Below are 13,026 nucleotides of genomic sequence, written 5' to 3' on the forward strand. Positions count from 1 at the left end.
ACGTATGTAGAAAAAGATTTCGTAATGTGTAGATGGATTTTATGTATTATCAATATTTTATATTTAACTGTTTTATATTTAACTAAAAAATTGTTATTATTTTATATTTAAGTCTCTTTAGATAGTCTTTTTTGTTTCCCAAAAGTATATGACTTATACCATTATACTCAACGGCTTGTTTATCCGCCACTTTGCCGTACCGTTCGCGTATGAATAATCAATTTGGAGATAATAGAGTGTCGAAGTGATGTGAGAGAACGGCGGTCGGAATGGCGGACTCCTGTGATAAGAATCAAATAGATCGAGCATTATATGACCGCCCTCCGCACATCCGCACTTTCTTTTATGGCTCGCTGTCGAGAGGTAAAGAGCCTACGCGGGACATTATTAAGAAAAAAAATCTAGTGAAATATTATAATAGAATATCACGGATAAAACTAATTATTTGTAATTATATATATATATATATATATTGTAATATTATTTTTATTTTTATTATATATTATATATATATGAAATGAAATTAATATAAAAAAATTGTAACGCTCCGCGATTCGAGAGTGTTTTGCGTGTGCGCGCGTTTTAAAAGTCGCATGTGCGAGATGCGAATTTCGATGTCGTTATTCCCCAACGATAACATATGATTATTCACGCAAAGACACAATACATATTTTCATTCACACACAGATACACATAGGCATTTGTATACAAATGTAATTATGATATTTTTAATCCTTGCCAAATTTTCTCGAGAAAAATGTTGCACGTTTATACATATATATATTATATATGTATGTATATGTATGTACGTATCGTATATATATAACATATTATTCTTTTTTACTTCTTTTTTTCATCTCTTTATTATCCTTTTTTCTTTTAGAAGACAGCGCATCGTGCGGCGATGCAAGGGTATCGAAGAACAGGAAACAGGGTGTTATCCGCGAAAGCTTTATTAACAGTTGATGCATTTGTAAAAAAAAAAAATGAGGGACGAGAGACGGATCGGTGAATGAGTTCTGAACATTTTTCATTTCAAAATATTTTCTCTTTCTCCGTCTTCGAGTCGCGATTTAAGGAATCCAAATGTCCTGCCTATTCGAAGATTTAGAAGGAAGAATATCTTACCTAGGATTACAAAATGTATATCTAATACACGTTTGCACTAACATAGATTAATTCAATTTTAATCTCGGCTCAACGTACTCAATTTATCTTTTCTAGTTCTAAGGATTACAAAAGAATGAAGAATAAAGCCCGATCTACAATTGTATAAACGTAGTTGTAAATGGTTGTAATGGTAAGAATTGACTGTTGCGAGGAGAATATTCGACTGTGATTGGTCAATTCTTACTACTACAACCACTTACAACTACGTTTATCCAATTGTAAATCGGGCTTTAGTTGGAATCGAAATTAAAGTTAATCTACGTTGGTAAAAACGGGCTTAAGATCAGAGATGTTCAATTTCGCAGAAACAAATCCCTCCCAATCACTATTTAATTCGTGTATTTTCTCTCTTTCTCTCTCTCTTTCTCTACAAGAGATCTCCTCTACCGAGCTTTACTCCTCTCCGCTGAAGAGGACCCCGGGATCCGCTTGTCGAAAGTAGATTAAAATGTTAGAAGGGGGTGAGAGATACGTTCGCGTGCGCACTATTTTTTTATTTTTTCCCTTCGAAACAAAGCAATCCTTGAATAACAAAGGAAAAAAAGAAAATATATATATATTATATTACTTTTAAGTATCTCACAAACGCACACGGCCCGTCTGGATTTCCGGTGTAGAGTCGACGCAAGAATGAGGAGAACGAATTAACGAGTTTTCTAAGTGCCCCACAATACGATAGAGCATACACATAGATTTATACGTATATATAAATTAGTGCGAAATTGTGTGCGAGCGTATACGAGTGTGTGTATGAGAGAAGCCGTGTTGATCTGTCGATCTTCTTAAGACATGATCGTAATATTTCACGTCAGAATCTAAACTTGCGTCTTATTTCCTCGAACGAAGCGAGGAATACGTTGACACGCTAATTATACCGACGTAAAATTTCATCTGGAGATAAGATTTAAACGAATATAAATAAAAAAAAAACGCAATAAATCACACGCAACTAAGCTTGCGTATCGCAGTACATCTTGATCGATTCTTGCCTTCCTTTAATCGTGATGACAATTTTTTAATGACACGTATATGAATTATAATAATGATCGTGATTATTTTATACACTAATTGCAATCTCTCTCGCTGCTTAAATCTATTATCTATCATTTAGACTTAATTACAAAAAAAAAAAAACATTCTGTGATCCCTTCTTTTAAGAAGACTGGAGGGAATAGGAGAATATCTCGAAATCGAAAATAGAAATAGAATGAAACTGTATTTTACAGAAATCATCGTATATTTGTTTCTGATGACAAGTTTCAATAATATTGTACATCTTATGCGCAATTATTCACTAGCACTAATTAAATTATGCAGAATTACCTCCGCTCCTTACAAGATCCTATACAATTTGTGTTAAATTACATAAATGGTAATCGAACAACGAAATACTTGATTTTTACGATGCCTCCCCTCAATGCGGAGACAACGCCGAGTGCACGGTACACATTATAAAACAGCCATGTGCTCGCTCGAAACCTGATTAAATCGCTCAGAGAAAATGTTCAATTCGCACTTTATAAACGTAAATATTCTCGGCAAAAAGACCTCGCTCATAATCTTAAAACGAACACACAGTCTAATTGCAACATTTCGTTCCATTATTCTCTACGTTAAACATTACGATAGATCTGTTTCTCTTGACTGTACCTCTTGCATTTTTCCAATTTACTAAAAGTGTGCACTCTATATATACTTATACTTTGATGGGCTTCGATAAAAACAAAAAGAAACGACGATTTGCAAACAAAAGCACGCAAGATCGATAAAAAGAATAAATCTATCATTACTTACTCTGGCTGTTACATAAGAAGTATACATATATGTTTATATAATATATATATATATATATACATATATGTATATTAAAAAAAATATATGTTTATATATTACCGATACTAGAAACGCACGATTGGCGGTACATATTTTCGAACATATACACGTATATAAATTGAGACGAGATTACCTTGGCAAGGTCAAGCCTAAAAGAACGTATTTTATGATCATTCCAAGGTCAATTGCATCGATTAACCTTGGTTAACTAAACTAAAATCCTTTCCTTCATATTACAAGTAGAATATATAATCTAAGAATGGCAGCAAAAATCGTTCACAGTTCGAACTGACAGCGCGATCTTATATATAAGGCGATAGATAATTATCAACAGAGGAAAATATATATTATATATAAATGGCGGATGCAACACCCTAAATTAAATTAGAGCTTCAATAATTATTTTAAATCTGATTAATTAAATGATAAAAAAATTTTTACTGATTAAAGTTTTTCAAAAGTTTCTTTCTATCTTGAATTATTTAAGAAAAAGAGTCGAACTACGATCTGACATAATAAATCACGATTATAGTGAAGTTTTCGTGACGCATTCGTTAATCGGGAAGTTAAATTTTATCTTGGTAACATCTTTATATCAATTTATGCTACTTAAGCTTGCATATTTCTTCATTGTGTGACCTGTACAAAGTAATTTTACGTGGATCAGATCTTAATTTGATCAAAACGATATATTCTGGTTTATACATCCGCAAAAACATGCTCAATCTCGTCGCCGCCAAGTAAACTTTGCTCTCTGGCTTACTTCTGCTGCCGGAGTGGAAGTGACTGGATGGGAATACGGACAGGCCGGTTTCGTACAGAATGGATGATACTTGCATTGCTGGGCAGGATGCGAGAACACGCAACCTAGCTTTGTGCAAGACAAACCGAATTTGCACTTGGGATGCTTGTAGGCGCATTTGTCACCAAACTTACATGCCGGAAAGGCACTGCGAAAAAAAGGCAAGTTAAAATTAAAAAAATGTTTTCTGGCATCACATATATTCATAGAAAGAAAAATATTGTTTTTATTTTGCGATGTAATTCTTGATGAAAATTTTTCTCAGAATTTTTCATATTTTTTTAGAATTTCTAAATAATTTTATAATTTCAGTTTTTTTCAGATTTTTTATTCTATCATTTCTAAATAAAATCTATTGTGAAATCTGATTTTTTTCAGAAATTATAGAATGAGAAATCTTTGAAATTTTAAGATATTTCAAAATTCACTCTCTTATATGTATATAAAAAAGATTATAAAATAGATTTTCTCATAATTCATATAAAAATTCCGAGGAAAATTTTCATTACAGATATGTAATGAATCTCTAGAAAGATACTTTACCTGCACATAACAGGGGGATGAAGATACGCGCATTTGTTCCCTAACGTACAATTTGGCCAGTATCTACATTTCTCTCTAGATTTATCTGAAATGACAGAGGCCGTATTCTCTACCAGAGGTTTTTTATCCGGGGCTGGAAAGAATAACAATGCATTTTATAATGATATATGGTACTTTTACACTCTAAACAAACAAAAAAAATTGAATACTTACGTTTGGTGGCTAACGTCGACGCTAGAGACGCATTAGATTTCAGTTGTATAGGACTAGGAGAATGAGATCTATTGTATATTATAGGGCTTAATTTTCTCCGTTTACGCGGCATCTCGTCAATCTTATCTACGTTCTCCGTATTGCAGTTCTCGTTATTCTCTTCTCCGCTCGCTTCCTGCGGACTAGCATGCACGTTATCTTCCGTAGCGCCTGTTATTCTAAACTTATTTATTTCCAACTCGTTCTGTGCCATTCCCGCCATTGTCGTTGTCGCCGTCATCGTCGTTGCTTCATTGTGCGTCAACAGTGAAAGCTCGTCATCCTCGTTCACCTGCGAGCATGAGGAGGAACATCGTGCGTCTACAATACGCGTGAGGATTAAAATTCAGAGGAAGGGAATGAGGGAAATTTAGAGGTGGTGGAAAAATTACCTCCATTACCAGTCGTTCTTCGTCATCCTCGGAACTAATCTTCTCCTTCAGAAGATTGTTGTTGTATCCGTTCAAAGTGACCAAGAATTTTTGATTGTCGTTGCTCCTTTGGAACAACGACATCATGACTCCCATATGCTCGTCCGTTACTGGTTGAGGTACATCTACAAATTATGCAATAATAAGCGAGGAATTAAAATTCCAGGAGAAAAATGACAGAGTTAGTCTTTATATCATGAAAAAATTCGCAATGGAATCTTTATTTATTTTAAATATATTTTCACTATGTTTTTATAAAATATTTATTAGAAGCTAAGTAAATCGGTTACTATACTTCTTAGTTTCTAAATATTTAAAAGCTGTTAGTATAAGTTAATATAATTGTTATTAATGGAAAATCGAAAAGGAATGACATTTGGTGACGTATAAGAAAGCTCGTTGTGAATTTGATTTCTGGCGTTATCTCATATATTCTTCGTTTTATCAGAGACCAATTGGATACAATTTAAGGATAGAATTAATTTTAACTTGTTCAAGTACCTAATTAATAATAGTAGAAGCTCAATAAATAAAGTTTCCAAAACGAAAGAATAAAAGTATGAGATAGATTCTGTATAACTCTGTTATAAAAAGACGTCTCCACGAAAATAGCACTTACAAGGCTCAGGCTCGACGTCTTCCGTATCCAGATGATCTATCGTATTTAATTCGACTTGAATTTTTTCCATGACCAGTCTCTTACTAGAATTAAAATGTACCGACAAGTTTTGACTTACATCACGAGCCGGGGCAGGTTTAAGACGCTTTAAGATTGGCTTCTTGTCCTAACAAAATTGAGCCTTCGATGAAAAAAACGTTCTTTGCTCTTTGACGTTTAACACATTTTTTTTTAGAAATATGCAGACATTAAAGAATATCGTCCTTGGTGTTACATGTTATATATTACATATTAATTGAATTGAAACTTACAAATAGAGACGGTTCCGGATTCTTCTGTGTAACAACAGACTGATTTGCCTCCGCGACAGCTCGTAACAAAAGCGACTGTGTGGCACGTTTCTGAGTCGGTTGCAGCGGCTTCAAAGGTCTTGGCGTGACAATTACTTTGCTCGGTAATCTCATATCATCGGTATCCTCGTCCACATCACTGAATGTCCTTTTGTTCATCTTATCCTGAGATTTCACGCCACTGTGTCCCAAGGTTTTGCTGATACTTTGAGTCGCACTGAACAAATCATTCGATATTTTCATACGTCTCCTATCGGTTTTCGTAACAGTGGCGGATGCATGTCTGTTTACAGCGACTATGTGCGACTTCATAGGTCCGATCAGCTGTTCATCATTATCCACTTCGTCTTCATCTTCGGTTTCTTTCCCCTTCTCACCCTCGTGTCTCTCGCCAGCGGAATTCAGAGAAACTAGAGATCTATTGTTTTCGCTGCTGCGAAGCTGTCCTTGTTTATGGACAGGCCTGAAACTACTTTTTAACGGACCGAGCCTATCCTTGATGTTTTTGTTGTTATTTCCCGCTTGATCCAAGCTCTTTGGGTTATTTCTATAATCTGCTGCTTCTTGTAATTTTGTGGACTGTCTCTGTTGGACTTTACTATTGATACCCAGACGATCCTTAATAGTGCACACAGACTTTTTTGCGGATGCGTCCGTTGTGGAACTTGAATTCAAATTCCTCTCCCTGGACTCCGCGTTTCTGCTCAATCTCTCACTCTTGCTGCTCTCTATTCGACTCCTTACGTCGTTGACTTTGCTCATAGTCTCGTGATATCGCGATGAGTCGCCGTCGCGAATCCGTCTGGAACCTCGATCGTCCATCTCAAAGGTTCTGCCCTTTCCGCTACGTCCAATGTCGTAGCGATGCTGGTTCTCGAACCGCTTCTCCAACAGATAGTGGCGACCGTTGCCCTCCCTCTCTCTGTAGATCTCGAATTTCTTCCGTGGTGAGACCATACCAAGCCGATTCTTCACAGATACGACAGACACAATCTTTGGCTTGTTCACGTAGGATTTGAGCTTCTTTGAAGCTGTATCCGGGGAAGTATCTTCCTTTTCTTCCTCGGATAGCTTCGGCTTCTTCGCCTCGTTACTCCTTTTCTCCGTGCTGTCGTGACGATTACTCGACGACTCCAATGATCTTTTTAGATTTTTATTCGGCGCCTCGCTCTCTTTCAGATCGCTATATGAATCTGTGATCTTTGTAGCGGGATTCTCCGGCGTGCCTTCCTTTGTGTTTTCATCGCGTCCAGAACTTTGCTGCGGCCTCGTCAAAGAGGCAGAGTCTTGATAAGATCCGCTGCCGGGTATCGACGATACTTCGTCTGTTCTACTTTTGCTGTGCACACTTTTCACATTTCTTTCCACGCTCTTGCTGTGACTTCGTTCTGAGTTTTGATTAGGTATGGAAGATTTTATTGTCTGTTGCTTCTGCGCCGATGGTTGTTTGTCGCTCTTCGTACTTTTATCCGGGAATTTCTCGACAGCCGAAGACTGCTCCACTGCCTGATCTTCTAGGAACGAAGTTGCTAATATCTTTTTTTTCTTTCTCTCTTCCTCTTGCTTTACTACAACGGTAGGTACAAACTCGCGAGATGATTTTTTCTTGGCTACAGTGACTTTCTGCAGTTTCTTTAGCACCTGATCGTGCAGCCAATCCACGAATATAGTCGTGCAGTCCTCTAGGAACAGATTTAAGTCATGATGCATCTGCTGACGAGATTTCTTGTTCACCACCATTACTAATATATAATCAGGTAGTTCCTCGTCGTAGTGGACTCCCAATTCCATAAGCTTGGCGCGAATGGCGCTCTGAAAATTAAGACAAATAAAAAAACAATTAAGACAAAACTCGCTTAGAGAAAACTGCAAAATATATTTATTTTCTAGATTCTACCTATTATAATTAAAGAGTACAAAAATCAGACCTTATGAACAATCTATTACATTATATGTTTCAATTGCTTTTTTAATATTTCCTTACTTACATGACTTTTAAACATTTCTGTAATAGAGATTTAGAGGACAGAGCAGGAAATCTAATTTTAAAATCTAGTTTTAAAATCTATAGCTTTTCCTTGAGTAAAATTTATTATAATTTATTAAATTTTTTGTCTCGAAATATGATACAGTAAGTTTTAGAGCTACTAAAATAACTTCCTAATTAACGTTTTTATTAAGTATAAAATTATTTTTAGGTCTGTTGCGTTCCCAGTATCTGAAAAATCAGAATTTTGGATTCGGCAATGATTATACGAATTCTTTTCTATCTATTACAATATATATATTCCCAAAAAATTAAATTTCGTAATTTCAAAAAAATTTGCACTTACAATAAGATATATATATGGTACATATACACAGACATTGAAGAGATAGAAAGCAAAGATGGTGAGTGCAAAAAGTCCAAGCAATATGAATAGACATTTGTGTATAAATTCTAAAGATTCCCTTTAATTATTTAAAAAATTTTCTTCTTCTCAACCATATTGCATCCGATCCTCAAAAAAGAATCCGATTCAACCAAAATATTATAACTGACTTAGGAATGTTGAAAAATGCTGAGTAAAATAGGCAACAGAACTCAGTCAATCATGTGATGAGTTATAGAAGTTAAGTCAGCGGCACACGGTGCTTGTTTTCCTGCTGGATTGCTAGCTAGATCAGATTCTTGCCATCGGATTGGCCGCGATACTGGCACTTTCAGCACCGCAGCCAATACGGTGGCAATATTCTAATCCAGCTAGCAATCCAGCAGGAAAACAAGCACCGTGTGCCATAGGCTTTACAGTAGGATTTAGTAAACAACCAATTGTTTTTATTTAATTTATATAAGCCAATGATTTAATTGCCTTAAGAAATAATTCAGAGGTCTATACTTTGACAGTCATTTGACAAGCTTGCATCATCCAATCTACTATTTCTCTGAAAATATTCCTTGCAAAGTGTTTCATAATGTAATTGGTTTATACAGCCTGTGATTTTTAATACACTCTGCAATTAGATATATATAATTTCATGTAAATAATTTCATCAAGTACAATATACTTTTTGAGAAACACAATTGCTTATCTCTGATATTCTTGTATTTTTTTTTTTTTTTCAAGAAGACAGAAGTAACTTGTAAACAATATTTCATTCATCAAATATATTTTAAAAGTATTACATTGATCTTTCAAAGGCTTTCTTATATCTTTTTTCAAAAAGAAAACCGAAGTAACTTACAAATAATTCCATTTGTCAAATGTCTATCATAATGACTTCTTAAAGATGCTTTTCTACCTTTTCCTAGAAAGAAGATAGAAGTATATAATTTGTAAATATAAATAACTCTCATCACGTACATCCTTAGCAGCATTACAGTAATTTCTCAAAGCTATCTTTATAGTTTTTTTTCGGAAAGAAGGCAGAAGTAGCTTCCAGTCATGTCTATATTTTAGACTTCTGCATGTATAGAGAGACAGAAATTAATAGTATAAAATAAAGTAAACTTTGTTGTGTGCCTGGATTTCTAAAGCGACGAATTTCACGGAAGACGTTGCTTTGAATCCTTCACGTCCTCTGCGAGGAACTTGACAATTACATAACAATCAGGTATCGACGTACGGGATCAAATGTCACACGTCTGGGTTTTCATGCAATCAGATGACTGGACGATCTTATGCTAATAGAACCTTTGCATGCACTTAAAACATGCATTCCGCAACACTCACCCGGAGCTGATTTGTGACTTCAATGCCACGCGTATCCATGATCGCGTGATGATCGCTGGACCTTCACCGAATCGAGCGTAAGCCAACGTCGTCGTCGTTGTCGTCGCGTCGACGACCGGCCGAATGCCGAATCGATGAACCGATACGATCACGAGTCGGCGTATCACGGAATGAAAACATTCTCCGCCATGACGGCCATGATGGATGAACGAACGAAACGGCTCGCTTTCACGGAGCATGAAATGAATCTAGACTAGATGGGCAACCGGCGAATGCGGTTTCGTCGGTTTGCTAACGTGACGATAAATATTTGACAATCTTTAGAGTGATCTCAAAATCGAAATTGAAAATTCGTTTCGAAGATAATTTTAATTAATTTATTAAAATATTTGTACATCAAATTTAACGCGTAAGTAAAAATATTAATCTTTTATTATTTATAATAATATAATGAAAAAGAAGAGGGTAGAGACAGAGAGAAGCCTGAGAGCGGCCATGCTCGGAATAGCTGTTACTTTATTTTGAAGCGCCTCTATGGTCGGTATTCATAGTCAGTTCTTATATTCAAGACCGTCTTAAGTTCAGTCTTAAGATGTCACGAACCAATCAAATGGCTGCATTCGCGTCTTAAGACATACTTAAGACAGTCTTCAAATAAGAACTGACTATGAATACCGGCCTATGTCCACGATCGTGTCGGTAATGTTCACGATTTTTGGTTCGAATTTTCTCTATATCCATGATGACCATGATTATCGATCCGTTAGACAAACAAAGACAGACAATCAATCGATCGTTTATTTTTATCAGGGAATGGAAAGTTACTTTTTAAAAGTAACTAGTTACAGTTACTCGTTACCGAGTAAAAAATGTAACTAGTTACAGTTACAGTTATCGCTTTTTAAAAGTAACTCGTTACAGTTACCGTTACTTGAAAAATAACTTTTCGTTACTTTTCCGTTACTTTTTTAAATTAATTTAAAAATGTACTTTTGTTTTTTTTTTTATATGTAATACTGACAAATATATAGTTTTTTTTAAAAAAAAAAAAACAATGTAGAATGGCTCAAATAATAAATTAAATAAAAGTAAAATGAGAAGGGTTACGAGCCAAAAATGAAACAGTTTATTTCCGATAAGAACGACGATGACAATGTAATTAAATGTATAAATATATATTAGAACAATACATAGATAAAACAAGATAAAAACAAACGACGTTTCGACACTTATTGTCATCGTCTTTTAAACTGTTTCGCTTTTTGGGTTCATAGCCCTTCTCATTTTACTATTATTTAATTTATTTTTTAATTTTTTTTAAACACAATTTTGTAATTCTAAAACCTGTAAAATATGCAGCAAACTGAAATATTTGTATGTCCTATGTATTACATAGAAGATAGAAGTGTAAAATAATTACTGAATCATAACGGCCGAATGTCTAAGGGCTTTCAAGTCTTATTGATAAGCGCTATAGATAGCATGTATCCAATCGAACCGTGTTTAATCGTGTGCAAAGTAACGACAAAAGTAACTGTAAATTTCGTTACCGTTACCCAAAAAATGTAACTCGTTACAGTTACAGTTACCAAAAAAAGAAAGTAACGCAGTTACCAGTAAAGTTACCAAAAAAGTAACTTGTAACTGTAACTTCGTTACAAGTAACGAGTTACTTCCATTCCCTGATTTTTATTAGATAATATATTCGAAAAACTTTTATTTAAAAAAGGTAAAGATTTATAAAATATAATATTTATAAAATATTTATGAAATATTTATAAAAATAGTGAATATATTTTTTGTATCCTAAATCGTTTTACTACCAAATATAGTTACTTAAAAACAATTAAAATCAACTTATTATATAAAAATTATCTAGATAAACATTTTTTTTAATTTCATCTTTTATTTAGATTAATATAAAATGAATTATCTTCATCTTATCTAAAATACATTTTTGTGTCATTTATCTTATCTATATCTAGATAATTTTGAATTATCTAAGCGCAACACTATAGTTAATTACTTCCTTATAACTAGCTTTTAGTAATGACTGTCAGTTTATCAAAATTTGTGACTATATTATTAAATTATTATTCCCTTTTATGATTTTAGGAAAAATAAGAAAGTAAAAGTGTCTACATATATATCCAGAACGTGTAAACTACGATAGTATACGGAACGTTACAGTATAAAGTGAATTGAAATATATCCCAAGTGAGTCTGAGAGGTGAACCTGAAAAGATGAATCAACATGTATAATAACGAATAACGACATAAAAGACGAACACCAACAGTACACGGTAAGACATATAAAATATATTTTATGGGAAAAATCCACTGCATCATATATATCTACATATATATATAACAAATGATTTAAAAAATGATTTTAAAATATTATATAACGAAAGAGAGTGAAATACAGCGAAAAAGATGGGTAGTTGGGTGGGGGTGGCGTTTTAATATCAGTTACTTTCGTGATAATATATTATGTTAGTTATATTGACATTTGTACTTAATTCTAAGAAAATATTCAAATATTCAAAAGTAAATCGCAGTTTATAAGCATGAAAAAAATCACATAATTGAACGTGGGTTTTTAAGTGAACAACACACACACGGCTGTTATTTTGGCTCCGTGTGGTAATCTATGCGAAAATGTTGTCATTCACTGCTGCGTTTCCGTCTCGGCCCCCACTACTAGACTCATCAGTAAGGCATTGTAGTGGGAGCTTACCTTAGACGCCTGGAGGTAAGGCACCCACGTTCAATTATGTGACTTCTTTCATGCTTATTTAACTGTGATTTACTTTACACAGATTACTTAGAGCGAGGTGCTATATGAATAGATCTCACATGTCTTGAGTACATGCAAGAATTGGCGCGAGTCTCTTTCTTTGAACCTCTGGTGGCGGGCCACTGTGAAATCCAGTGGAATCTGGGACACTGGAGACTGGGATGTGTAGACTAGAGCTTATTGGTTTGGAGCGGTTTCCCAATAGTTGTCAACTTTAACGCTCGATATCTCGGGGTGTTTTCCAGCAAAAGGACATAATCAGACACTGTGTAACGCAGGGAATCGTTTCATCCTTGTTTCACGTAGGCAAATAACAAGGATGTAATGATTCCCTTTGTTACACTGTCTGCGTCAGTGTTGGAAAGCATCCTCGGTTCGCAGGGCAGAGTGACGCTTTTTTTTGCCAGATTCTTTTATTCATGCAAAAACGCGTTGAATAAGCCTAATTTTATTGATTTTTAAAATGAAGTAGCTAAACTGAATAATTAGCCTAAATTATTTACATATTATATA

The 13,026-nt window shown here is 34.6% G+C and overlaps 1 protein-coding gene across 1 annotated transcript; it reads right to left on the minus strand.

Moving 5' to 3' along the window:
• Positions 1-3,568: 3,568 nt before the first annotated feature.
• Nab2 (Nuclear polyadenosine RNA-binding 2) lies at positions 3,569-9,797 on the minus strand. Its single transcript, XM_018546244.1, has 7 exons — positions 9,714-9,797; positions 5,962-7,812; positions 5,651-5,816; positions 4,993-5,156; positions 4,562-4,892; positions 4,349-4,481; positions 3,569-3,953 (listed from the first exon to the last, which is right to left on the minus strand). The coding sequence occupies exons 1-7, from the start codon at positions 9,750-9,752 to the stop codon at positions 3,725-3,727; spliced, it is 2,913 nt and encodes a 970-aa protein (XP_018401746.1). The 5' UTR covers positions 9,753-9,797; the 3' UTR covers positions 3,569-3,724.
• Between the last annotated feature and the right edge of the window lie 3,229 nt (positions 9,798-13,026).

Source organism: Cyphomyrmex costatus, unplaced genomic scaffold (genome assembly GCF_001594065.2).
Source record: "Cyphomyrmex costatus isolate MS0001 unplaced genomic scaffold, Ccosl1.0 scaffold53, whole genome shotgun sequence".
In the NCBI taxonomy this organism is placed as follows: domain Eukaryota; kingdom Metazoa; phylum Arthropoda; class Insecta; order Hymenoptera; family Formicidae; genus Cyphomyrmex; species Cyphomyrmex costatus.